This window comes from Capricornis sumatraensis, chromosome X (genome assembly GCF_032405125.1).
Source record: "Capricornis sumatraensis isolate serow.1 chromosome X, serow.2, whole genome shotgun sequence".
In the NCBI taxonomy this organism is placed as follows: Eukaryota; Metazoa; Chordata; class Mammalia; order Artiodactyla; family Bovidae; genus Capricornis; species Capricornis sumatraensis.
The window spans coordinates 57,888,922-57,916,872 of NC_091092.1; the positions used below are offsets into that span (position 1 = coordinate 57,888,922).

At 40.1% G+C, this 27,951-nt stretch overlaps 1 protein-coding gene across 1 annotated transcript in view; it reads left to right on the forward strand.

The window, feature by feature from the left end:
• The first annotated feature begins 1,660 nt into the window (after nt 1-1,660).
• The window catches only part of MTMR1 (myotubularin related protein 1), a 53,836-nt gene continuing 27,545 nt past the window's right edge, over nt 1,661-27,951 (forward strand). Inside the window, exons 1-7 of the mRNA XM_068963379.1 lie at nt 1,661-1,726; nt 18,528-18,603; nt 21,014-21,108; nt 21,517-21,624; nt 25,028-25,129; nt 25,447-25,530; nt 26,380-26,529. Coding sequence (XP_068819480.1) covers nt 18,558-18,603; nt 21,014-21,108; nt 21,517-21,624; nt 25,028-25,129; nt 25,447-25,530; nt 26,380-26,529 — 585 coding nt within the window. The 5' untranslated portion in view covers nt 1,661-1,726; nt 18,528-18,557. The remainder of the gene's footprint in view (nt 1,727-18,527; nt 18,604-21,013; nt 21,109-21,516; nt 21,625-25,027; nt 25,130-25,446; nt 25,531-26,379; nt 26,530-27,951) is intronic.

Below are 27,951 nucleotides of genomic sequence, written 5' to 3' on the forward strand. Positions count from 1 at the left end.
GGGTGCTGACGGAAAAAAGTGTAGCATGCCAAGAGAAGTATGATAGAACCAGGCAATAAAGGTGACTTAGCCTTTAAAAGGAAACCAATCTCCCTCCTTTCCCCCTCCTCCTTTCTCTTAAGTTATTAAATGTGGGAAATAGGCTCTTAGAGTATGATAGGAATGTCTGCCCATTCAGTGAATATTCTGACTTATATTTCCAGCCCCGCAGACAGCCATTATGCATTACATTTTTAGATTTGATTATAATAAATGCCTATATTTTTTTATTATCTTTTTCTGGGCTGTCTTGGTCAGAGAATGTAATTTAGATCACTGGTAGAGCATGCCAAGTGTCTTTATTTTACTATTTAGGTGATTTTACACACTGCCTAGGGATTCCAGGTTTTTCTGTCCTTCCAATACACGAGTGTGGATTTCATTAGTGATGAGATTTTCAAAGGTCTGAAACATTCTTCGCAGTGAAAGCTACCTGTGAGGTAAACTCTCATAAGTATCTTATGCCCTTTAACTTGATTTCTTCCGTGCTTTCGTGAGTTGAGAGAGGAGCCTGGCCTCTGGGTGCCATTTTTAATTCCCTCAGTGCCTAGATTGCTGACATGGTCCTTTAAGTCAGGTGAGAAGAGCCTGACCACTTACCAACCACGGGACCTTGGTCAAACACTAGAGCCTTAGTTTTCTCCTCTGTAGGGTGGGTCACTGTGAGGCTCGGGTGAGGCCATGTGCAGAAATGTGTTGGACACTTGAGAGCAGCATGCAAGTGGGAGATGCTGTCTTCTCTGCATTGTTGTGTTCTTGTATAAGGCAGTGGTGGGCATCTGTGGCACTGGCCTGGGTTTTTGCCCTCTGGCTCCATGAGTTGGTCATTACTGGTGGTACTGCATCCTGGAAGGACAGCCCCAGTGGAGCTGGAGGCAGGCCTACCACTTTCTGATGGGCCTTGTCACTTCTGCACCTCAATTTTCTCATCTCAAACCTGTCAGCTAGTCCCTGTTCTGCCTTCTTATCACTTGTGGTTGTCAGACTCTGATATAATAATGGACTGGTAGAGCCTTTTGTAAGTTGTCAAAGCACTTACAGAAATGTAAGGTTGCATTATTACTACACATAGGACATAACTTCTCTAATCTGTTCTTTCTAAAATCCTGCAATCAGCTTTGTTCCATTAACAGTCACTTTGATTCATTTGAAATTAATCTCATTTTATAGATTTAAAGCTACCAACATGAAATTGATTGCACTTGTGAAGAGCATATGCTGTAAGATAAATATTTCATTTTAGAATTAATTTTCTACTTACACTGAGAATATTCACTCTGTATAGTTGTAACTGAGTAATATTTCATTAAAGGCTAGAAAATAACATGCTTAACTGTCTGAGGTCTAGAATCTTAACCTTAAAATAAATTAGTTGGTTTATTTCAAATCACCTTGGAACCTACTCTTACTTCCTAGTTGTCAGTCGGTATTTCAGTTCTTATAGTAAATGTAAAGGTAACCAAATAGCCTAATTGAAGTTCGTTTTCGAAAAAAGAAGTGTACATATATCCCTAGTCCGTGCTCATTTTTCTCACTCAGAGCCAATGTCTTAAAATATTTTAATTGCACTATTTCTTTTAGTCCTACAGGATCACATGTTGAATGGTGTAAACAGCTTATAGCTGCTACAATTTCTAGTCAGATTTCAGGTTCAGTGACATCAGAAAATGTATCCAGAGATTACAAGGTAAGCAGAATTGAGTCCTTCATTCATTTTCAATATACTGAGTAGGCAAGAAGCTTTGCAAATTTAATTCAAATAAGACTTTGGCCCCCTGATGCTCACTGGCCAATTGCTTGGGAACAAGGGTGAAATGTCCTCTGTTGTTAGATCTGAACTTAAGAAGAGACATTTTTACCAGGATCAGGTATATGTGATCATAGTTTCATAACCAAGAGGAAAAGTTGACTTGATTATGATCATTCTTTTGAAAATCCAGTTCCACTTTATTATCTTATTATATATTTTATTATGTATTACATTTTTAGATTTGATTATAATAAATGCCTATATTTTTTATTAGTATTCTGAATTTCAGAAAACATCTGATAGGATTTCTCTAACTTCACAGTTTGTTTCTGTATTTATATACTACCTGTAGGTTTTCAACATTAATATGTGATACTGGAATGCAAAAAAAAAAAAAAAACAACTTGTAAAATCTCAAGAATATTGTATAGGCAGCCTCATTTTTTAGTCTTTATTGAATTGAGAAATCTCTTCTTGTTTATTTTAAAAGTTGGATTCCCTGCTTATTCTAAAGTTAAGAGTGATAAATTCCTTGCTCCTTGTCAGCAGAGACTGGGGCTTTTTCTCACCACTGCTCCCTCAGCACGATCCTGGAACATAACAGGTGCTCCATAAATTTTTGTTGAATCAATTAACAAATAAAATGCTTGTGTGCTCCATCTTTATTAAGGCTAAAGACTAACTTTGTTTTAATGTCAAGAAACTATTAACAGGTACATTCAGTGAAACCATGTTTAATTTCAGTAGTAGAGTTTGCTTGAATTGAGGTTTCAGTTTATTATAGTCATTTTTGCCCACTGGTAAGAGAGAATAGATTTTCACAAGTATGGACGAATTACGTTTTAGTACCCTGAGTCAACGGCTCTCAAAATCATGGCCCTTGCCAGGGATCAAATCTTACAAGCAGTTCAAGAGCTGTGATAACGATCTTAAGTCATTCTTAATAGCTGTCCTTGTTGAAGGGCTCTCACCTCACTTCCTCTTTAGCTTGCCCTGTAACAAGTGCAGAAACTGACTCCAGGGGATATGTAATTGAGATTTGGCTATGGTGTTTGACTTGCTTCATCCAATCCACCAGATACTATCGATTATGCCTCCCAGAGGAAGGCGTGGCTGTGGCTGAATAGAGATTGGATAATATGCCCAGCCGAAAGAGTGGCAGTATAGTTCTGGATAGGCTTCCCTGCTGTCTGGTTTTTGTGTTTGCCCACGTAGGAGCAGCTGGGGCTCCTGTTCCATAAGAGCTGGTGCACAGATATGCTGTTTCCAGATGGGAGAAGTGTTTGCTATGTCACCTATGTCTGAGTGGCTGGGCACTGGACAGCTGCTGACCCACCGGTCCCAGGTGCCCTCCTGCCCCCACCATAGCTGAGACACTGCCCCACTAGTGAGAGGCTCCAGTACCCTACTAGCAGAGAATGGCTCTCGGACCTTGGATTGATTTTTCTTTACAGACAGTTATGAGTTACCTGTAATGTTTTCATTTATTGTTGAATAGTTGTTAGTGCTATGTGGGTTCTAGAAAAGAATGGTGACCATGTGGTAGCTATCTAACCTCTACATGAATAGATAAGACTGAATCTATACTCTAACATGAAGCAACTAAAGTTTTTTTTTTTTTAATTTTAGTCTATTTACGAATTTTGTATAGCAGAATTAGCTCATGTTGGAATGGTTTAACAGATGGTATTCAGAGAAAAAGAATGCTTTTCCATGTTTTGAAAACTGAATTTTAAGTACCTACATCAGATCATAGCTAAAATTTTAGATGAATTATTGTGAGAGCTGGAGAAGGAAATGGCAACCCACTGCAGTATTCTTGCCTAGAGAATCCCATGGACAGAGGAGCCTGGTGGGCTGCATCCATAGGGTCACACAGAGTTGGACACGGCTGAAGCAACTTAGCATGCATGCATGCATTGGAGAAGGAAATGGCAACCCACTGCAGTATTCTTGCCTAGAGAATCCCAGGGACAGAGGAGCCTGGTGGGCTGCCGTCTATGGGGTCGCAAAGAGTCGGACACGACTGAAGCGACTTAACAGCAGCAGCAGCATTGTGAGAGCATTTTTTTTTTAACTGTCTGTTAGATTCATCCTGCAGCCAAGTCTGCAAATTTGGTGTTAAGTTAATAATTCAGGAGTTGTTGTGTTTTCTTTAAGAAGAGAGTTCTTTTAAATAATAAAAGCATAAAATGTTTCTAAACCACAGATAATTTTACCTGCTGTGTATAAAGTAGTTCTTGAAATCAGAGTATCCCAAACAGGCCTTTGGGACACCTCTGGCATGGGAGCTGTGCCTGGCATTGGCCCTGAGGCCTAGATACAATTCCTTGAGGATTTAGCGTGCAGTCATCAGTCAATAATAATACTTGAGATTATGTATTGTGCAAATATCTTATTTGAAACAGGCACTCAATTTGGGGGTTAGTTTATTATAGATTAGACTCAATGTCAGTAGTGAAATGGGAGCAGATGTTTTTCTGGAACAGAGCCCTTGCATCTTGATTTGGAATGCTGATTGTGTTCTCAGTTGTAGCTGCTGAGAGTGGTTCAGCATCCTCACCCTTGTAAGCCTTCTAGCCGATGTAGGGCTCTGTGGTTTTGTCATAGTTTTTTTTTTTTTTTTGACATCTCATCCATTTAATTCTTAAGACAACCCAGTGAGATGGCGTTTATTATAATCATCGCTTAACAGGTGAGGAAAGCAAGGCTCAGAAAGATTAAGTGACTCAGTTCTGTGGTGGCTCAGATGGTAAAGAATCTGCCTTCAATGCAGGAGACTGGGTTTGATCCCTGGGTTGGGACAATCCCCTGGAGAAGGAAATGGCACCCTACTCCAGTATTCTTGCCTGGGAAATCTCCTGGACAGAGGAGCCTGGTGCAAAGAATCAGACATGACTAAGCAATAACACTAGTATCATGCAGTTAGACTTGGGATTTGAACCCAAGTCATCCTATTGAAAAGCTAGAGTGTTTTTAAGAATTTTGTTCTGCCTTCCTGTTCACTATTTTTCAAAATGTGGCCCTTGGGTGTTCCCTGGGATGCCTGCAGAAATGCAGCTTCCATGGTCTGCATCCCATTCAGTGAATCAGAATCTCTGAGGGCAGGGAAGAGTGGATCTTATGTATTTCTTGTGTACAATAAATTGTGAAAAGTTTGGCTTCCCTAGGTTTGTATCTGTTGAAATCGATGATGATACCATACATTTCTGGTATATTCCCACAAACCTGAATAATTAGCACTCATGTTAGATTTTAAAGTACAGTTGCTTTATTATTTTCCCATATCATAAATTGACAGCTTAGGGTCAGATCACCCAAGGTGATCAGATCACCCAAGAATAACACTGGTGTCACATGAAAAGAGTTAAGATGATATGCACATGAACATATTTTAACAGTTATATAATTATTTTAATGTGTAGTAGAAAAACTGGCACATCAGACTTGTGATTTAATAGATGGATGTTATTGCTTAAAGCCAGGCAAAATATGAAAAAATAGTGGATTTAAAGTCAACATAAATACTAATATTAGTACAGGTGACATACAGGTATAGCAAACTAGACTTGTACAGGTGGTAATAAGATGCCAGAAGTTTGGAAAACATTGTCCCTGTTGAAAGAGTAGATAGCTATTATGTGAATTATGGATTAACTAAATTAATAAATGTATGCCTTAATACCAAGTCATCTTGAAGATTTACCTGATAATTAAGACTACTAGAAGAAATGTAATAAAATGTCTTCTTTGCCTACCCTACTACTAACTCAGTTGCTTCCATTTTTAACAGGCTAAGAAAGAGTACAAATCTCTCTCTTGAATTTGTCAAAACATTTAAGAACAAGATCTGAATGTAATGTTCCAAAGATTAGATGAAAAAAATACAGTCATAAATTGTAATGAAACATTTTTAGGAACTGTCAGCAGAAGTGACAAAGTTGATGAGCTTCCATTGTTTGCAAAGCAGAACTAGGCCAAGAGGGAACAAGGTGGAGTCATACAGACTGTACTGGTTAGCTCTGTAACCTTGTATAACCTCTGAGTATCACTTTCCTTTTGTGTAAAGATGAGAGTTTGGATTAGATTTAAAGTCTCAAAATTCCTTTCTTTCTAGAACATTCTTCAATTTTGTTTTGTCCAAAAGGATTTGATTCTGGCCAGCCTTCAGGAAATTAGGACACCATAGTTTTAATGTGATCGTTCTCTTTCCTCTGGCTCCAGCATCACCATCACCACCATCACCACCATCATCATCACCCCTCTGTCCCTCCTGTTTCTCCTACTCTCATCACCACACACACAGTAGCTAGATCTCTTCTTTAAATATTCTGAACAAAAAGGAGAAAATGGAGAGGGTCTTGTACTAAATTTAATCATTTAGTAGGTTAGTACAGTGACTAAATTCTGGATCCTAAACAAAAATTTCCAGAAGGGCTTTGGAGGGAAGTGGGATGCAGTGTGTGGGGAAGGCTTTATTATGCTTGAGCTTGATCTTAGTTAATACTTCTTAAATTGAGTACAAGTCTAGAAAGAGGGAAGTTTGAGCATGATCATTTTGAATCCATGGGCATAATCCACTGTTGATAGCTTGGCCTCATGATCTGTTTATTAAATCAGAGTTTGCAAACACAGATGTCTACAGGGGAGAGCTAACAAGCTAAACAGACATGGGTGAGATCTGTGGAGAACTGGAGACTGCAGTGTGTCCCCTTAGAAACAATTTAATTATAAAAACAACCGTGCTCCTGCCTGTTTGAGCAACAGGCCTCCAGTTTGTAATCACTATAATGGCAGAGTACTGTCCTATCTCTCAGGATTACTTGTAGGTAGAATTATTTCTTAAAAATATCAAGGTTTGGGCTTCTGCTTCTGGAAAGATGGAGCAGATGTACTTTTTCTTATTTTGCACTCTCAGTATAAATAAATACCCTGGACATGATCTATAAGATAAACAAAAGAACGCCCTGAAAGGTAGAGAGAAGAAGGTAGACTGGTTAGGGACCTCAGGACCCAAGGCACAATGGGGTGATAATGTCCCTGGGGTTTTTTTTTTTTTTTTTTTACCACATATGTCTCAGACTTGTTGCCGAAGAAGCCAGCAACCCAGAAATGCCAATGGGTGCAGACAACAAAAGCACAGTCTCTCTCTCCAAAGGACAGGAAGGGGCAGCCGAGTAAAAAGAAAACTTTCAGACACTAACCACTGTGCTCCAGCCAAACACCATAGAAAAAGCTGCAGCCCCACACCCACCAGCAAGGCCAAGTGGGGAGTCTAGATTTCACCCTTACCAGGCTGCAACGAGGCACACCAAGCATGGCAGCTATGGTGTTGGGAGGCCTGGTGGACAGTCAGGGTTTTTAGCACCACCTATCGGCTGGGAAGCCACACCCCCACTATGGTATCGGTGCTATCAGTCAGATGTGCTACTGCCACTCCCAGCAGGGCAGGTATCAGTGGAAGCCTGACTGAACCCTGGAACTCTCACCCCCTCCCAGAAATAACTAGGAGACCCCTGGCCTTTGATGTCAGTGGGGACTGAGAGGGGAAACTGAACTTGTACCCCAACCCACCTATAATGAGGCACTGCTCCCCACCCTCCTCCTGCTTGAGCAGTGGCAGAGAAACAGCTACAACAAAAGGGTTAGGTAAGACCCACACACTTATAATACTCAAAATGGTCAGGTTTCCATTGAAAATCACTCATAATACCAAGAGCCAGAAAGATCTCAAACTGAATGAAGAGAATCAGTAGATGCCAAAACCAAGATGACAGATTTTAGAATTCTGTGAAAAAGATTTTAAAGAAGCCATCATAAAATTGCTTCAATAAACAATTACAGATATGTTTGATGCAATAAAAATACAGAAAGTGAGAGACAAAAAATAGGAAAGTTTCAGTGAAGAATATGAGATAAGAACCAAATGGAAAATTTTAAACTGAAAAATATAATAATGAAAAAACTCCTCCCCAAAAAACACACACACAAAAAGAAAGAAAAACACTAAACCCTCAGTGGATTGGTTCAACAGCAGAATAGAGAGGGCAGAGAAAAGAATTGAATGAATCTTGAGAGAATTACACAGAGTAAAATTGCCACTCCCAAAAGGTCATATGCTGTATGATTTCATTTGTGTAGTGAAAGTGTGTTAGCAGCTCAGTCATGTCTGACTCTGCGACCCCATGGACTATAGCCCGCCAGGCTCCTTTGTTCATGCAATTCTCCAGGCAGGAATACTGAATTGGGTTTCCATTCCCTTCTCCGGGGGATCTTCCCGGCTCAGGGATCGAACCTGGCTCTCCTGCATTGCAGGTGGATTCTTTACCATCCGAGATTTCAGGGAAGCCCTTCATTTGTGTAACAGTCTTCAAATGACAAAGTTATAGAAACGGAGAACAGATTAGTGGTTGCTGAGGCCTGAGAAGGGGAAGGGCTGGGAGGGAATTGGATGTGGCCATAAAAGAGGAATGTTAGGTGATGAGGAAATTGTTCTACATCTTGGCTGTGTCAGTGTCAGGGCCCTGGTTCTGGTATTATTCTCTGTAGTTTTATAATATACAACTAAAATTTGGTGACATGGTACATGGAATCTCTCTTAATCTTACAACTGCTTATGAATCAGCAGTTATCTCAAAATTAGAAATTAAATTTTTAAAAGATCAAGATTTTTATAGACTGCTGAATGACTCTATATTGCATGTAGAATACATTTTGATTAATATTTCCAACAAGTCATGATATATCAGAAGTATTATTTAAATGAAGCATATAGTTATGCAAATAAAAATGTTAGAATGTTTTTACTCCACTATTACAGTCTTTTCATGGAAAGAAACTTTTAGAGGCATAGGCTCAAAGATAACATTTATTAAAAAACTGATATTTGACTTAGAATCATATGGTTTATAAAAAAGGTCATAAAATTTGGAGTCAGGGCACTTTGCCTTGAGTCCCACCCTGTACCTGACTAGCTGCTCAACAAGTTACTTTATCTTGCTGAGCCTCAAGTGTTCTCATCTGTAAAGTGGATGTTATAGCGGAGGCTTAATGTATTAAAAAGGGCAGCATATGTGTGAAATGCACGCAGTGCTCATTTACGGTATGCTATTACTCTATGAAAATGTATATGATATGTAAAAATGAGTATAAGAGGAGTGTGTTATAATTGCTGAACACAGGTCCACTTCCAAAAACATGATGTGAGTACCTAATGTGCACAGGGGCTGGGCTGCATGGAAATCATAATAGAGGAAAGAGACTCAAAAAAAAATACAGTACAAGTTGAACTGTGGTGAGTGGTTGCAATAGACAAGGAAACAAGGTGTGGTGGAAGGAGCCAGACAGGTAGAACAGGGCATTCTGGGCATGAGCCTTGGGGCCCTTGGTCAGCCAACTCAGAAAGGGAACAGGTTTAGGTAGGGCTGTGTAGAGATGAAGAGCATCATACTGACACCAGTCAGCTTAGGTTGGAATCCTCACCCACTTAGAACACTTGTGACACCAGTTTGTTCCCACACTGGCAAATTCTCCCACACCAGATGAGTGTTCTGCGATTCAATTTGGTTTTGATACTCACTGGAGTTAGTGCAGACCCCACAGGTTAAGGGCTCAGTCCACAAAACTTCTCACTTCAGTTTTCCAGTTTCAGGTAGTGGGTTCCCAGGTTACCTGGAACTTCTGCTTGGCTTGGCTACAAATTGGGGGCTGCCCACAACTCCCTCCCTGAGTTCGATCATTTGCTAGAACAACTGACAGAACCCAGGTAAACAGGTTTACCAGTTCCTTATAGGATAAATGATGTAAAAAATGATACAGCCTGTGAAGCTGCCTGAGGTCTTGAGGGCCATTAGCACTGGTTGCAGGATTTGACTTCTGAGCTGTGTTTTAACCATTGTGCTGATTGCCGCCCCCCAACCCCACACCGAGTTTTCTGAACTCTTCCAAGGAAGCTTAAGTGGCTCCTCGGGTTTGGGGACTGGTCAGGACCTCACAGCCATTCATAGACTCCTCTCCTTTTGTACGTGTAGAAACTGAGGCTGGATGTGGGCACGCAGAGAGAGGCTTCAGCCTCCTGACTTCAAACCACTGCTCTCTGCCTTTGATCAGAATCACATTCTCATGTAAAGCCCAGGGATGCTGCTTGTAGTGCTGTTTTTTAGTTGTCAATTGTTACTATCTCTTTATAGACAAAACATTACAAAATTAATTGCAGTTTCAGAGCAAATGTGAAAATAAACATGCTGGAGTGGAGGTTTGGAGGGAGCAAGGAGAAGCGAGGGAAGAGGTCATACTGTTGCTTTCTTCACCCACTCTGGAGAGAGTTAAGAGGGAGTGGAGGTACACTGGATGGCTTTAGTTCCTGTGCATTAATTACAGTGGCACCACACTGAGGTGGTGTAGCAGACTATCTGGGTATAAGTACTTGCTCTACACCTTGAACTTGGCCAGATTACTTAACTGGACCTTGGGTTTCTCATCAGGAAATGGGGCCCATGATAGTTTTTATCTCACAAGGTTGTTCCGAGAATAAAATGTTAGTACATACAAGGTTCCTAGAAGAATGGCTGCCACCGAAAAATCATTTCATGATTTTTTTTTAATGATGCAGCTGCTGCAGAAGGACAATAAAGGGACTAGAAATTACAATTTCAATCAGCAGATTGGGAAGAGGGAGGGAGTAGTGTGAGAAAGCATGTTTCCTCATCTAACTAGGTCACTAGCTACTGTTTGAAACTAACAAGTCAAGAAGTAGTGGTATCATTTACACGTTATACAATGAAACTTTCCAAACTGTTCCACAATTTTATAATTTATGTTCAGTTTTTGTCAACATTGAAAAATTCTGGTAATATGATTTATGTTATAGTTGGATAATATACAAATGTATATAGATCTTAAGTTGCATGCCAGCTCTCTACCTGAAAAATGTTCTTACCTTCAAGGAAATTTTTATGATTTATATAACAAAGCAAATTTGGAACTTAATTTACACACACACACACACACACACACACACACACATGAAACCATTACCTTTTACAAATTTTCACCTTATGTAATGATTTTAATAAAAAATTCATATATGTTCTAGGAATGTGCTAGTCACAATGCTCACTTTATCTCGTAAGTCATGATACTCCCTATCCCTATATCTCATTGAAATAAATAATACCTCAATCTTTTAGACATTTGTGCCTCATCACTGAACTCTTCTGTTGTTTCTAATTATAAATACTAAAACTTTAATTATTAAGTAATACATCATTTTCATGGTATGCTGTGTATATATGTGTGAAATGTACTGCTGGAATTTAATGCAATTTTAGTTATGCTTCTGAAATAGATGAATAAATATTAACTAAGTAAAAAAAGAAGTAGTGATGTAACCATATTTATGGTTATGGAGGCATAATTTTAAAAATTCTCATTAAATGTGGTTATCACTGACAAATGAAGTTGGGGAGGGGAGCCTCTCTATTTTGACTTTTTATTACCATGGATGTCCCATTTTGAGTTTTTTCAAAATTAACATAAGGGTGTATATTATGTATTTCGTACTAACTTTTCTGTTGTAATTAACAAATGATAAATGTCACATATTTAAAGTATACAAATTGATGAGTTTTTGATAGGTGCCCCCTTATGGCACTATCACCACAATTAAGATAAACATATTCATCACCACCACCTCCTCAAAAAAAGGGGCAGATTTAAGCTTCTTAGCCTAAATAGTCTATATTTAGGGATTTCTGGGCTTTAATTCCCTTTGAGCTATAGCATCCCTTAGTTCCGACACCTTTTTTCCTTCAAAGAGTATTTTCTTTTAATAGCTTTTTTTGAAGTGTGTCCTCATATTCACGTGATCCTCTTATCCTGAGTAAAACCTGTGAAGCTAATAAGAACCTCCAGTGATTTTTTTTTTAAATGATATTTTCTGTAGAATCTCTGGCATTCTATCGTATGTAATGATGATCGGATTTCGGAGTCGAGAGTGGGGAACAGATGATTCAAGCCTTCCTCAGACTGTCAGCACTGTTCGCTTTTCAAAAGTTCCATTGGCTCTCTGGGCCGTTTCCCGAATGCTCCTGCATGTTTCCATGTGCAGCAGTTGGGGCTGGGCTAAGGTGAGGGAGGCAACTTCTACCTCTGAGGCGGCCACATCGGGGGGTTTAATTCTGGAGTCCCAAGTGCAAATTGGAAATAGGATTCCTATAGAAACCAAATTAAGATTGTGCTTAACTAGGCTTTGTGATCCCATTAACCCCGTGGCTGAGCTGTGCTCCGCGCCAGCTGTGGACACTTTCGTTGTTTCTCGGTTCGGTTTTGTTTTGTTTCTGTGGGCTGGTTTGGGAGAAGAACCACCTTTTTATATCATTGTTTCTGTGGGGAAAATGTGTTCAGTATTCCCAACAGACACACAAATGAACTTTTCAAACACAGCCTGTTCACACTGTCTTGTAATAGCCCTTGACAGAAGGGGTTTGTGTTTAAAATAATGTAGTTTGTCTTAGGCTAAGGGCGATAAGTTTCTCCAAATCATAGACTTGCCTACAAATTACAGGACAAATGTGTTAGGATTGATTGGATATTGAATGAAACTTAGAGGGCAAACACGTTAGGATCGACCTGCTGGGTTTTATTTGGAGTATTATGATGTTTCTTAGAGCATGGGCTGGCGAACTTAACAGCATCTTTCACAGGTCAATAGTGATGTGTCCATGATGATGATGTTCTGTGTTTTAACTGACAGGTTTTCAGGAGGCCTGATATAAGGGTAAGGATATTTGGTTTTCAGCACATGGGCCTCCGCCTTGTGTGTCTCTGTGCTTTATCGGACACTTAGTCTATTTAGTATTCTTTGCCTTCTCACTGGTTTTATGAGTCACTCAGATCAATTCGCTCTGCTGTGTCATAGCTTTCAGTGTTCACTAGAAATGCTTTATTTGTTATGATGTTTTCATATGCGAAAAAGCCAATGTGTGTGAGGGCAGGGTGCTAAAATTTGTTTCCAGTGTGCAATACTGACTTTTGTTGTGTTACAGGAATTCTGACCAAGTGGGTATTCATGGCATGGGGTTTATAAGTCTAGGCCTACAGAGTCCTGTTCATTTAACCTTGTTCATCACATAATTCATGCTAGAGTATTTATTAACAAGAAAAACAACAAAGTGGTCAGTTGTCCATCCTGAGTAGGCAGTCTAAGATTTCAAGTCTTGATTACAAGATCAAGTAAGACTTCATGTTTGCATGCTGAATCCCAAAAGCAGAAGTGCTAATCTTGAAGATGAATTTAGCAAAATCAGCCCCATTTAGTATTTCTTAAAATACAGACGTAGCTGTTATAGCTAGTGGATTATAGTTTATATTTTCCTCATGATTTTCCTTCCCTTTATTTCAGAATGTTCATAAAGCAAGACAAAGATTGGTAATGTGCATGCATTTAAACCTGAGTATCAGATGTTGAAAATTAACCTTGTTCCATTAAATGAAAACAATGTGGATTTTGACAGAATCATTTAGTGACTTTGGTTTTAAACTTTTAAAAATAAGCAGGTTAAATCAAATTCTTGGATTCTAGTTGGTTTATCTTTGTTTAATTTTGTTTTCACCATGTTTTCTTTTGCTTATGGGAATCATTTTCTTTCATTGATTCACATTGTTAACTATTAGTGTTTGGCTTTACACTTGCATGGACTTTGAAATGCTATGTGGTTTTTTTTTTTTTTTTTGGTTGTTTGGTCATTCATTCTTCTGTTTTTAAAATTTTTATCAAAGAATGATTCCATTTTCTTTGTATTAAAAAAATGGAAATTTCAAAAAACTGGCTGTGTTTAACAATTTGTCCTGCTCTGAAGGGTAACAGTACCGACTGTGTACTAAGTTCAACCTGATGATAAACTATAAAAATATTTTAAGTAGCTATTTTATTTTACCGACAAAAATGAAAGGTGGGGAAGAGTAAATTTTTTTAAAGCTTTGCTACTTATTCACTGATTGCCTTTTAAAGAAATATAGTCCTTGGGATCAAAGTTTCTTGAAGGAAAAATATATTGATGCTAAATTTTAATATTTTCAGCCTCAGAGACTTGATATAACTTTTTTTTTTGTTTTTTTTTTCCTAGGAATACATTATTTATTATTTTTTTATTTTTTTGTTTTTTACTTTACAATATTGTATTGGTTTTGCCATACATCAACATGGGAGAATGGCATTGATATAACTTTTAAAAGGGGTTATAATTTTGTCATCTTCAATATTCATGCTCATTATACCACAGGCTAAACTAAAAGTCCAAGTTTTTAGGGTTTAAAAAGCTCATTCTATAAAGAAATTAAGAATAGTAATACATGTAAAGGGATTGGAAAATTTAGATAAATATATGTGATATTTTAGCTATTTTTTGAAGCACATTGATACTGTAATTAGATTTAATATGATTTTGAGTCATAAATCACAGTATTTAATTAGCAATAAGCAATAAGTAACAGAGCATTTGTATGTATTTGCATATGTATGACCCCAGCATGTGATATGCACATGTGCATGTGTGGAAATGTTGTTAATTCCAGTGGCATTGACCTCTGGGCAACATAATAGTTCCTTTTAAAAACACATGTCTACGAACCGCCTTTGGATTTTGGCTGGATTTTGGTCGCTGCCCGATCTCTGTGGTCTGATTTCTTTTCTATGAGCATGTTATGCATCTGTGATTTTGATTCTTTGCTGTACGCTGCAGTATTGCTTGATTTTAAAAAGACAGTACATTCTGTGTAACCCATGATGTTTGTTGCTTTTCATTTTACACCCCAACACAAACACAGAGTAGATACTCCATTTTAGGCTGAGGATGCTATAGATGGCCTCCACGTTCTTTCCTTAACTCCAAGGGGGAAAATATTGGTATTTGCAAAACCATGAAAGGTGTGTTACATGCTTACTGTCTCTTTAAGAAAGAACTTCTGTCCTTTCACCTGTCTGTTTGCACGTGTTTCTCTTTCCCCCCCTTTGCCTTTTCTTGTCCATGCACCTGGTGCTGTGCAGGAGATTCAGGAAGAACACAATGGCTACCCTTCTGAAGCTGAAGCTGATCAGGTGGCAAGTTGTACATGTTCATCTGTTTGTAGTTACAGACCGTGCATTTAGAAGCCATTTCATACTAGATTTCTAGGCAACCAGCAAATGCTTTTTCCACTACAGTAGCACTCTCCTGTCCAAGTTTGGTAGATTCCATTATGACATTATTTGCAAAAATTGGTTTATCCAACATTTTGTCAACCAGAAATTTGTTCATCTCTGCCTCTCAGTTTTCCCAAGTAGATTTACTGATGGGAATAATGAGCCTCAGTCACAACACGATTCTGTAGCGCCTTCACAAAGACTTAGAGGGGCAGATGCACACACTCAGGGTGCTCCTCAAGGGTGCAGACTTTTCTTTATTCAAATTTGCAAGGTCTGTACCCAGCACAGCACCTGGCATGCTGTAGGTGTTTATGGAATGAGTCCATGTATTTTGCAGAAGGAAAAAAAAAAATCATTCATCGAGGTTTCTTCAGTACTTGCTCTTTGCTCAGTGCCTCTGGACTCTGGAGAGATTTAATGCAGCAGAGCTTTCCCCAAAGCTTATGTAGAAACTGAGTATATGAAACCTCTAGAGGAGCTGCTCCAGGGAAGCATGGGAAACTCCCAGTGCTCAGCTGTCCCTTTGCCCAGCCCACCCTCCTTTGGTGACCCTGGAAGTACCTTGCAGAGGCCCGTTTGAAAACCACTGCTTTCGGCAGGCAGCTGTTACAGAAACTATCCACCCAGCAGCCTGGGTTCAAGAGGAGAAAGCAGTGGAGAGCCAGCAAGTTGGTGACCTTCCAGGTCACCAGCAGAGGTCTGGGCTGAGATCATCAGAGAGAATTCCTCAACCGGGCAACACTTGGAGCAGAGGCCCCAAGAGGGCTGGGTGTATTCACGAGACATATTTTATCCATAAGAACATTCCTCTTTAATGATATACATGGGTTGGATAAATCAAGGGTCAAATCATGTCCTGTGCAACTTGGAAGTTGCAGTCAAAGCTTAATATAGCACAAGTGTGCGTCCTATCTCCTAACACCGGCTTTTTAGAGGGAATCTACTGTCCTCGCAAAACAATGAGGCTTTAAGATCCATTCTCCTCTCGAATTCCTATGCTAAAGCTGAATGTCTTTCCTATACACAGTGAACTTTTTATAGGGAGATCTGAAGCAGTGGGATCAATGATTTGTTTTATTCTGATAGTTGCCTTTTCATCATGTACAAAGCATGTCCCAGATTTAACTATTTTTAGTGAGAGGTTTGTCTCTATCCCATCAACACGTCTCATGCCTCATATAAATGCACGGATATTTCATGCCAGATTTAACGTGACTGTTAGAAGAGAAACCTTTGATCCCTAGCCTCTATCTTGAGAGTCTTTTACATTCTCAAAATGGTCCAGTCACTGCTGCCTCCCATCAATGGCATCTTATTAGTTAGTCCTGGGTTGAGGACTTGAAAGTGTGTGAAGTGACTTGCTATAAAGTGAATCAGACTTTCCCCCACCTCTTCCAAATTCAGTTGATTAGAACAGCTTGCTTTAGTAAATATATTTTAAAATAACCTATTCCCGTTTATTTTTGAATATCAGTTAACGTTTTTAAGTCTATATGATAATATTTAGCCATTAAAATAAGCTTTAAAAGTATAACATTTGAAGTTATTTAAAACTTGAATATTGATTAAAATAGCTTTCTTCCTTTGTAACTATATTATAAAATCAGTCACTAGGTTAGGCAGTAAATTAAAGAAAGAAGACTTTCAAAATAAGGCCTCTGTGAAGATTGGTGATTTTTAGTGTTTCTAAAACTGGACATTGAAAAGTATAAATATTGGTTTATGCTTTATTGTGTCAAAGCTGTATTTCCAAAACAGGTATGAGTATAAATGTATCCACAAACACTTCTCTGTGTCCCCTTTAACAGTTTTCTGCATCCCTAAAAATGTTGATTGAGAAGTGTCTTAAAAACCAATCTGGACTAAAAGTTTAAACTGAGTAAAATTGCTTGGAGGTGACGATGAACACTAATCTGTAGGAGGAGGAGGAACTGTGTCATTTTGTGCCCTCCCCAAACAAATATCATTTGACCAACATTTAGCGTTGAATTCGCTCTTTATATTTTGACATTTTCCCTTCTTATTTTATAAAAATGGATGAACCTATTATATATAGTGTTTTTAAGTGGACCTTTAAGACCCTTTATAAAATATATTGAAGTATTCTTATAACTGTGAAAAATAATTATTTTGAATTTTCAATAATTTTGACTAGAATTATAAAAGATACAAGTTTTAGTATTTTGCTTCATAAAATTATGTTGAAAACTTAGGACTATCTACTCTGTTTTCTGCCCAACACTAGTGGCCTCCTGATGTTAACAGGTATTTTTTTGGAGAAAGCAGCCCCTGATGGATGAGGTAGGGGAAATGCAGCATACTCTGGCGCCCTCTGGCGGATCCAGCCTGCATTAACATGCTAAAGATTTGTCTCACTAAAAAAAAAAAAAAAAAAAGAACCCAGCTAAACTTGTTTCCTTTAACCTAGCATTTCCCAAACTTTTCCAAATAAGTCCTATTTGCATCTCTTGGGAATTTAGTGCTCTATGAAACACAGCTTGGGAATTTCTGGGGTTTTGAACACCTTGCTCTTCTTCATGACACATTATGTCAGAGATCCCCAGAGAAAGTGACCAGTTTTCTTGGCAGTATCAGACAAGGTGGCAGTACCTTGGAATAGGCACAAAGTTCAGGCTGTGGTCCCTAGATTTGTAGTTCAAGAACACCATTTTCTCAGCTCCCCTGAGTTATCTGGTGCTATCCAACTAGGCTTGCCAGAGACTGGCTCTACTGGTTCATAGTGCCAATCTGGACATTTAGAAATGTGGGCATGTATCCTTCCAGCCATCCAAGACATCCTTTTCCTGGTAATATTGTAACAGGAACCCTGAGACCTCTTTAGGAATTTGCTCGGTAAGCGTGGAATCAGCAGTGTGAACTGACTGGGGAAAAAAGCCTGATGAACAACACACCCTGCTCCCCAGGAGTGGATGAAATACTCTTGTCTGCCAGTTGAGGGCACATTCTCGTGGCCTGTATACACACTGACAAGCATACTCGCCTGTCTTCCCTCCTACACATTGTGTAGCTGCAGGAAGCTGGGTTGGAGTAGGGAAGCTTTCTTATTTTATAAAATAAGGCTTTAAGAGTAGGGCTTTCCTTAGTAAGAGACACTCTCTGCTTTCTTAAATTAGACTTTGGGGTTTCCCACACACTCTTATAGCTGGGCCATTTCTACAGCTGCTTAAGCATCTGCATCTAATGATTTTATTTGTACTAGTTTCACGCTCAGAAGGTAACCTTTTTACACCTTATTTCCAAATTCTGGAGGCACCTTGTAATAGCTGTCTGTGTAGTGATTACAGTATCTATCTGTCATGTCAAACCATCTCTGTATTAATGCTTTCTAACTGTGAACTTTAAGTATGTGTAACAATTTGCTCGAATATGCAGCATGGTGTCCTGTGATGCGGAGCTTTGAAATTGTCTTGTAAGGGGAGGGGGGCATACATTTTGCACGCTTCTGTAGCCTCATAGCAAGAGCACAGAGCACTACCATTCTTCCCAGGTTTACCGATGGAAAGGGAGATTTACTCATGTTTGGTTTCTTGCCAGGCTCTAAGGGATGGAAATAAGCTGGCACAGATGGAAGAAGCACCACTTTTCCCAGGAGAATCAATCAAGGCCATTGGTAAGTTTAACGAGTACATTTTGCTCATGGAGATCCGTAAAATGACATGGCACATTACTCGTAAGCACAGGTGATGTATGTGCTGGAGATCAGCCAAATCCATTTAATTTGGGGACAAATGGATGAGACCTTGTCCTTCTTCCTGTCATCATGACCTTAAGAGACGAGGGACTATAGAGGATCCCTTGAAGCTCCAAGCAAGTCTCGGGTGGCAGTACCAACAGAAGAGGGGCCCAACTTTGCCCCATGAACTGAGGCAAGTGAGACTCTCACGGTGATGTCAGTTCGATGATTTGTTGGAAGCCTTCTCTGAAGGAAAAGGCCCTGAGGGATGATCCACATCATACTTTTAATGGCAATTTTGAGAACTTGGCAAAGAAATTTTAGTGGCTTTGAAGAGTCCAGAAAGTACAATTTTAGTGCGGGAAAAGGGCATGTGCGCCCACCCTGGATTATAAGGGCAGAGGCCTGCAGTGGATGGCTAGGCATTTGAGCTGGTGGTCCACTGTGCCAGGCTGGGTGGGAGGGCAGCCAGCTGGGACCACTTCACCTCACGATTGCTGGGGTTAGGGTTGGCAGCCTGGTGTGCGAGGCTCAGTGTCGCCTTCTTCCCTCCTGGCTCCCTCCCAGAGGCACGTGCCCAGTCCTGGAGCATGGTCATGTTGTGTTTGAGTAGCTGGGCTCTCCTGCCAGGACCTTCACGCACATTCTTCCTCTGTGATAGCCTACTTTGTGGCTCTGGGCTCTGTCCATCCCAACCTGAGTTTTGAAACGGTTTCTCTCTTGGGCTTCAGGAACTTCATCCACTCCTGGTGCTCCACCGGCCTCTCTGGCCTTTCCTCCTCTGGGAGCATTTCTAGCCCTGCCTCTGTGTTGTTTTGGGAATGATGGGACTAAAATGCAGAGCTAATTCTGTCATGCCTCTCCTTCTACTCCAGACAGACAGACTACACAGATTTAAAGTGAATGTGAAGAGTTTTGACACTTTCATACCCCTGGGAAACCACCATCACAGTCAAGATAATGAATATGCTTATCACCTCCCAGAAGTTTCCTTAGGGCCCTTTATAATCCCTCTCACCCATACCTTCTGCCCCTTTCCCAAGCTCTAGAGGGTTGTTGATATTTTCTAGAGTTTTATAGAAATGGAATCATTGTCCTTATGTCTGCTTATCCCATTCTGCTTAATTGTAGTGATATTCACCCATATTATGAGTGCTGTGGTCAGCAGTCATTCCTTTTCATTGCTGAGTCATATTCCATTGTGTGGATACATCACAGCGTGCTGATCCATTCACCTATTGACAGACACTTGGGTTGTTTCTGTTGTTTGGCTATTACAAATAATACTGCCATGAACTCTGATGAACAGGTCATCTCTGGCCTCGTGTCCCATCGTCCTCATGCACCCTTGGACCCAGCCACACTAACCTCTGGCAACTTGTTAACCTCTCCTCGCTTCCCCTTCTCCAGCCTCCCTGCTGAATTAAGTCATTCCTTTTCTGAGCTCTTATCACATCAAGTCCACATGGTTCTGATAACATTTATCAGGCTCTGTGGTGCTTTTCTGTGTAGTATCCCTCAGGGGTTACCTGATGAGTAGGAAGGAATCTTGTCATTTATACCTAGAACCCCAACAATAGGAGCCACTCAGTACCTAATGAGTTTTATAAAAGTTTAATATAAGTGTTTTGAGAATTTGGCTGAATGACAGCTTTAGTGCTGTTATTTATCCCCTCGGATTCATCAGTGACTGTGTCCATTCTTGAGCTTTCAGTGGAATGGCACTTTTAGTGGAAAAGCACTTTGGGAACATTGGGAAGATGTGGTATCTTTGTGACTGGTGTGAGCGTCCCAGCGTTCATAGGAGTCATATGTGTTGTTGATTTTGATATGAAGGATGTTGATATTGATATAAAATTAAGAAATATGGAAGCTGATGAAAAATTTGAAGCAAAGAAGTCTTTCCCTACTTCCTTGATGTGGTTTTGGTTTTTGCCATCTGTAAAGCAGTTTTTTTGGAGATGTTTCAGGGGACAGTGTTTAGCTTTAGTTAGTTTTCATTAGTAGTGATTTATGAAATGTAGCCCAGGATCTTCAGAGTTTAATTAATATGTTTTTGAATGTGATTAATTTATCACTCAGGGAAAATGTGAACTATTTGGAAAGAAATGACAAAATGTAACTTATTATGAGGCTCTTTACTTAAAACCTCATTAGGTAGCAAATCAGACTTTTGTTTTAAAAATGGAATTTTATTAGAAGACTATCCATCTATGCCTTTATTTAAAGTAATGAAAAAATTTAAATTCCTAGAAAACTAGAATCACGCATTTGTGGAAACTCATGTTAAGATTTATTGAAACACAAGCCAATGGCACTAGATGCTATTTGGGGTTTTTTCTTTCAGTGAAAGATGTCATGTATATCTGCCCATTTGTGGGAGCAGTGACTGGCACCCTGACAGTGACGGACTTTAAGATGTACTTCAAGAATGTAGAGAGAGTGAGTATTTAAAAATGGGTTTTATTTTTTAAAATGCTGCAGAAGAAAGCATATAATAAAGAAGATAGTAAAAAGTATCCTGAAATCCTACCACTCTGAGAGAAACTGAGAGTCAGTTTTAAAATGTGCCCATTTTAAGATGTGCAAGCAGATTTTATATGTTGAAAAGAAGTATTAAAGTAAAGTAACACTTTAAAGTAACACTTTCACGGGGGTGGGGGGTGGGGTTTAATTATACTCTTGACATCTACATCACTAAGTAGGTGATAAGCCAGACCTTGGTGTCTTAGCCAGAACCAAGAGGAAAATCAAAGTAATAAGCAAACATGTTTTTAGCCAGTGAAGACTTGAATTGGAAAACTCTGTTGACTGACACTGATTGGCATTCATGTTCATCTGTGAACCCAGGACCCACATTTCGTCCTCGATGTCCCCCTGGGAGTGATCAGCAGAGTTGAAAAGATTGGAGCACAAAGCCATGGAGACAACTCTTGTGGCATAGAGATCGTGTGCAAGGTACGGTGCAGACAGAAACTGAGATGGGGCAGCCAGCTGGAACATCCTTGGACTCTTGGATAGTAAGAATAATTTGGACGTTAGTCACTCAGATGTCTTCGGGACACAAACCTCTTCAACCTTTCATCAACCAATTCAGACCATTATATAAGCTGTTGAAGTAAACTGCTTCTTTTCTGTTGAAGTGTTCCAATTAACATGGACCTGTAACCTAGGTGGTGACATGATTTGTTACATTTCAGAGAAATCAAGTGGAAAGCAGAGATCAGTATTTTTTTGGCAGTTTGTCATTATAATACTAGTTTTCAGTCAGAGACTTCCTAAAGGGACAGTGGGCATGTGTGTGCTCAGTTGCTCAGTCGTGTCCTACTCTTTGCAACCCCATGGACTGTATCCCGCCAGGCTCCTCTGTCCATGGGATTTTCCAGGCAAGAATACTGGAATGGGTTGCCAATTCCTCCTCCAGGGGATCTTCCTGACCCAGGGACCAAACCCACATCTCCTGTGTCTCCTTCATTGGAAGGTGGATTCTTTACTACTGAGCTACCCAGGAATCCCTAAAGGGACAACAATATTCATAAATTCTGTGATTAAAAACACAGTTGAGTTTTTTGTTGGAATTTGCACCTGAGCCATGCTTAATTTTGATTTTGTCCCTTTCCTCCAATGGATTAAGTAAAATTTGTGTGACAGCTTTGATGAGGACTAATGAAAGATGAACATGAATTTGAGCCAACTCTGAGCAATGGAGGACAGAGAAGCCTGGCAAGCTGCAGTCCATGGGGTTGCAAAGAGTAGGACACAACTGAGCAACTGAACAACAACAAAGTCATTTAAGAAACACCTTAACTGATACTGTATTCCAATGACTTTGCCTTGTGGAATACAGTTCACTAACAACCTCACCTAAAATACCAGGCAAGAGATCCTGTCTGCAGCACCATCCAGGTCCCTTCCCAGTTTGGGGTTTGGATTAGATTCCTGCCAGTCTGTCTGCCTCCATCATATCTCTGAGTGCGGCTCTTGCTGGTTGGCCCTAGACTGCAGTTGAACTCACGTTTTCAAATAAGCCTTTACTGTGCCGGGTCGGAAATCTGCTGGCTTCCTAGCATCTCTCGAGCAACACGTGGCTGTCCTCCCCTCGGGTCCATGGTGGCAGTCCTGATTCTCCAGGATTCTCCACAGGCAGAGCAGTGGGAATCCTCTGCAGAACTTAAAGCCGAGGGTGGGGTGGGTGAGTCAATTCTGTAATTGTGGAACAGGTCATTTACCTACTCAGAACTCTTCAGTAGCTGCCCTTGGGCTAGAGGGAAAACACGGAGACCCCATGGTGTGAGCGGGCTTGCTTTCCTTGGCGGCTCCCACTCCAGCCCACCTCCCCTCGTTCTTGCCATCCCATTCCTATAGTTGCTCCCACCTGCCTTGGACCCCGCCAACCCTTGCCACACTCAGACTCCTGGGGCTTCACACATGCTCTGTCTTTCCTGGCAATGCCTTTGCCTCTGAGCTGCTGCTGCTGCTAAGTCGCTTCAGTCATGTCTGACTCTGTGTGATCCCATAGACAGCAGCCCACCAGGCTCCCCTGTCCCTGGATTCTCCAGGCAAGAACACTGGAGTGGGTTGCCATTTCCTTCTCCAATGCATGAAAGTGAAAAGTGAAAGTGAAGTCGCTCAGTCATGTCCGACTCTTCGCGACCCCATGGACTGCAGCCCACCAGGCTCCTCTGTCCATGGGATTTTCCAGGGAAGAGTACTTGAGTGGGGTGCCATTGCCTTCTCTTTCTGAACTGAGCAATCCTATATAGCAAGTCAGCTCAGTCAGCAACTGAGGAGCATGTGTGTAGCCAGAGTAGCTTGGCGGGAGGGCACAGCAGGAAGTTATATCACTTAGGCAGGTGTCCTGTAGTTGCTTTCCTATGATATTTTTGTGTGTGTGTGTGGCCAAGGTGAGTCTTTGTGAAAAGCAGTTTTAAAATGTTCTTCAGTGTAGAATTACCAGGACCATGCTTAAACAGGTGACATGCAATTCAAAAAGTACAAAAACTGTGTGTAGCAAAAAGTAAGTTTCTCTCCAGCCACCCTGATCCACTCTGTGCAGGCACCCACTGGCACCAGTTTCCATAGATGGCCTCTGCATACAAGCGTGTGTCTGAAAATGTGAATGGTCATGTGTTACATTCATTGTTCTGTACCTTTCTTACCACCCTCAACTATTATCTTGGAATTCCTTGCTAGCAGTACCTAATGAGCCACTTCTTGTTTTCATTAGCTCTGTAGTATGCCATCAGTAGTACTGTAGTTCATTGAGCCAGCCCTTATTTATTGATAGGCATTTAGGTTATTTCCATTCTTTCACTGTTATAAATAATACCACAGCAATACCTTCCTCACTTCCCCAATTGCTTTTGCTTTAATTTGTTTGTGGTCATATTTATTTTTGAATTCCATGTAAGATTAAAGAATGAGATTCCTGTTTTAACAAAGAGCGTAGGCTTAGAAAGGTCAGGGTGTAGTGCTCAAGCCAGTCCTGGGAAGACATTGCACCCTTTGAACCACCTTGTCAGCCTTGCTCCTGACAACTTCCACTTGGGCTTCAGGCTGACAGCTTGTGCAGCAGGGGGCTTTCAGATACTCATCTTGAGAAGCAACATTGTAGTTTCTGTAAGGAAGTCACTGAGAGCCACCGTCTCTACATGACACAGAATCCTTGCTCTGAGTTCAGAGGAGAAACCTCTGTTGCATTTCTATTTGATGGATGGTGTGAATTCCATAATTGATTCTTTGAGCAGCTTAAGCCAGAACTGATTTTATGGCACACCTTTAGCACAGAAGGGCACACCATTTGATGTACCACTTTTATGTACTAACCTTACTCCTGGTTCCATCTGATGAATTTTCCCCCCAACACCTCCCCTTTGTTCCATTTTCCTCAATTTATTATCTTGTTGGAGGTGTTTTGTGAATTGCCTTTTGTTAGTTGGAGTAAAATGGAGTCCAGTCACCACTTGGTGTCCACCAGAGACTAGTTACAGGACACCCCCTCGCCAGCAAATACCAACATCTGGAGACATGAATGCCCAAATGTAAAATGGCATCAGATTTGTATACAGTCTCTGCACATCCTCCTGTGTACTTTAGATCATCTCTACATCATTTTAAATACCTAGTGCTATGTCAGTGCTATGTAAATAGTTGCTTGACAAGTTGTGTGTTTTGAACTTTTTCCCCCAATGTTTTTGATCCATGCTTGGGTGAATTTGTGGGTATGGAGCATGCAGATATGAAGGGCCAACTACATTTTGTGAGAAATGAATAAAAATATTTTGTCTCTTCATACCATGAGGTCTACCTCATAGGTACTCAATACATGTTGAATAAATGAGGTTTGCTAATTGTTTAACAGGATATGAGGAACTTGCGACTTGCTTATAAACAGGAAGAACAGAGTAAACTAGGGATATTTGAAAACCTCAACAAACATGCATTTCCTCTTTCCAATGGGCAGGTAAGCACATGGAAATAACCTTCTTTTTGTGCGGGTCTGAATGCCTTCGTGGCAGTCTAAAAATGTCATGTTTAGTTATTCTTTCTTCCAGAGGTTTCCTTTATCTCTTTTCCCTCTGTTGGTAACTAACATTGAGTACTTAAACTGTGTCAGTTCTGTGTAATGATGAAGAAAACTTCAAATTTGTTGTTTTACAAAATGTTATAGATTAAAGTAGGACTCAATACATTCAGCTCATAACTGAATGAAAAGCTTTAGTAGTGTGCATGTGACAGTGCAAAGATGCTGACATGTCTATTTTGTGCTTTTGTATCCAGACACTCTTTGCCTTCAACTATAAAGAAAAATTTCCAGTGAATGGATGGAAAGTTTATGATCCAGTATCTGAATATAAAAGACAGGTAAAGTGTGATGCTTATCAACTGGAAAATAATAGGTTGAGCATCTTTTTCCTAAAATGGTAGAAATGTAGTGGAGAAGAAACCTTTTGCAAAAAGTTGTCCATGGGTGTAACTCACCTAGTCTGCTGGTTCTTCAGCTCTGGATGCCCATTCTCCTCGCACCATACCTTCAGCTGTGCCGCTGTTTGTTCTTCCTTTTTTCAGAGGGCAAATGAAGTACCAGGATGAGGGGGAGGGGTTACAAAGAAACCAACCGGATGGTTTTTATTAGGTATTCTGATACTAAGTTGATTAGTAAGGATAAAGCAATGGCTTAAATTAGATTATGAGTATAAGACATGGCTATGTCAGTCTGATGGCGTTTCTCTACCCAGAAGTTCTTTAGTGCATTGTTAGTTTGAAGATATTCCAATGAGACGTTATTTTCATGACATTTACTCTTGGTCCACACCTTATATTTGGTACGGTGACTTTATATTCCTTTAGACATTTTAAAGAAGTTTCTGTTTCTCTAAAGGACTTCCGTGGGTAATTTTAAAGAACAACACTATGCTCACTTGTTATAAAAAACATGATAAGAAATACATAGGACTGGAATTCAAGTATATAATTTGCATGCTTTAGTATGTTTGGAAATTATGCTTCATTAGATTTTTTTTTTAAATGAATTAGGTAGGCAATGGCTTATATAAAATAAATGTATATTTAATCTTTTAAGCAGTAATGAACAATGAATTACAAATGGATTTTACTAGAAAATAATTGGATGTGGTTCATGCTTAGTACTTTTTGAAAGTGTAAAAGTATGGTCCCCACACACACCACCAACTTTCCTCTGACACCTTGCAGGGCTTGCCAAATGAAAGTTGGAAAATATCCAAAGTAAACAGTAATTATGAGCTCTGTGACACGTACCCTGCCATCATTGTTGTGCCAACTAGTGTAAAAGATGATGATCTTTCAAAAGTAGCAGCATTTCGAGCAAAAGGTAGAATCCCGGTAAGTAATAAATAATGTTATTTAGATATGAACATATACTGTATTTGGTCTAATATGGGGAAAAGCAAGTTAGAAGAAATCTCATGAAGAAAATGGAAAGTAGAAAAATAAGTCTATAAACCTGAACATATCTTTGATTCTCAATAACTATCTAATTATATAAGCATTTTATCTGCCTGCTATGACCCCACCTGCCATGAGTTCATGTTACTAAGTACCAGGGTAACTTCAGTCATGCTTTCAAAACATGGTATAGATAGCAGAGGGCTAAGCTTGCTAGTGTGCTGACAGTTTGTGTCACTGGTGTCACTGAATCATCCTGGAGAAAATACATTCTTTCTTAGATACTGAGGGGAAGGCTATACCTGTACTGGGAGGGCCACCATTGCAGAAAGAAATAGTAGCCAACAGGGGATGAAGTATTTTAAACGATTTGTTGGTATACAAAAGACCCTGCACATGTTTAGTGGATCCAGTTTGGTGAGTTTGGATATATGTGTACACTGGGAATACATATTAGGGAGGGAACCACAGTTAGGGAGGGAGTGCATGTCTTGAGCCCTGCATGTGCCATCTGGTTGACCCCAAGTGTCTTGGACACTGGAGGAAAATGGTAGGTTTGGGGACATAGCTTTAGATTTTATAAGAGACTGTTTACTTTGTCCTCATCTGGCCATGTACGCCATTGTTGAGATCCAAGTGTTAATTGCCCAATCGTGTCTGACTTTTTGTGACCCCATGGACTATACCCCACCAGGCTCCTCTGTCCATTGGATTCTCCAGGCAAGAATACTGGAGTGGGTTGCCATGCCCTTCTCCAGGGGATCTTCCCAACTCAGGGATCAAAGCCGGGTCTCTTGCATTGCAGGCAGATTGTTTACCATCTGAGTCACAGTTGAGATTCAAAGGTGTTTTTAAATGAGGAGACAAAATCAGTTGATCAATAGAAATGGGCTTGGTGTTAGTCATGGTTTGATTTAGTTTCTGTTTTTCTTAGAATCCTAGAATTTTAAAGGCAAAGGAGACTTTTTAGAGCTCACTTAGTCAGACTCCTTTCAGCCTGATCCAAACATTGAGTCTTATGGCTACTTTCACACTGTCTTCAGGCTGAACCATCCCTTTTGACAAAAATACAAAAAAAAGCAGGTGTGCTTAAGAACTTGGTGGCTCAGTGCTGAAGAATCTGCCTGCCAATGCAGGAGACCCAGGAGACCTGGGTTCGATCCCTGGGTTGGGAAGATCCCCTAGAGAAGAAAATGGCAACTCACTCTAATATTCTTGCCTGGAGAACTTCATGGACAGAGGAGCCTGGAGGGCTAAGTTCATGGGGTTGCAAAGAGTCAGACATGACTGAGAAACTGAGCATACACACAGGTACATTAGAGCACATATTGGTTTAGGACCGTACTAATACTTGTTGCT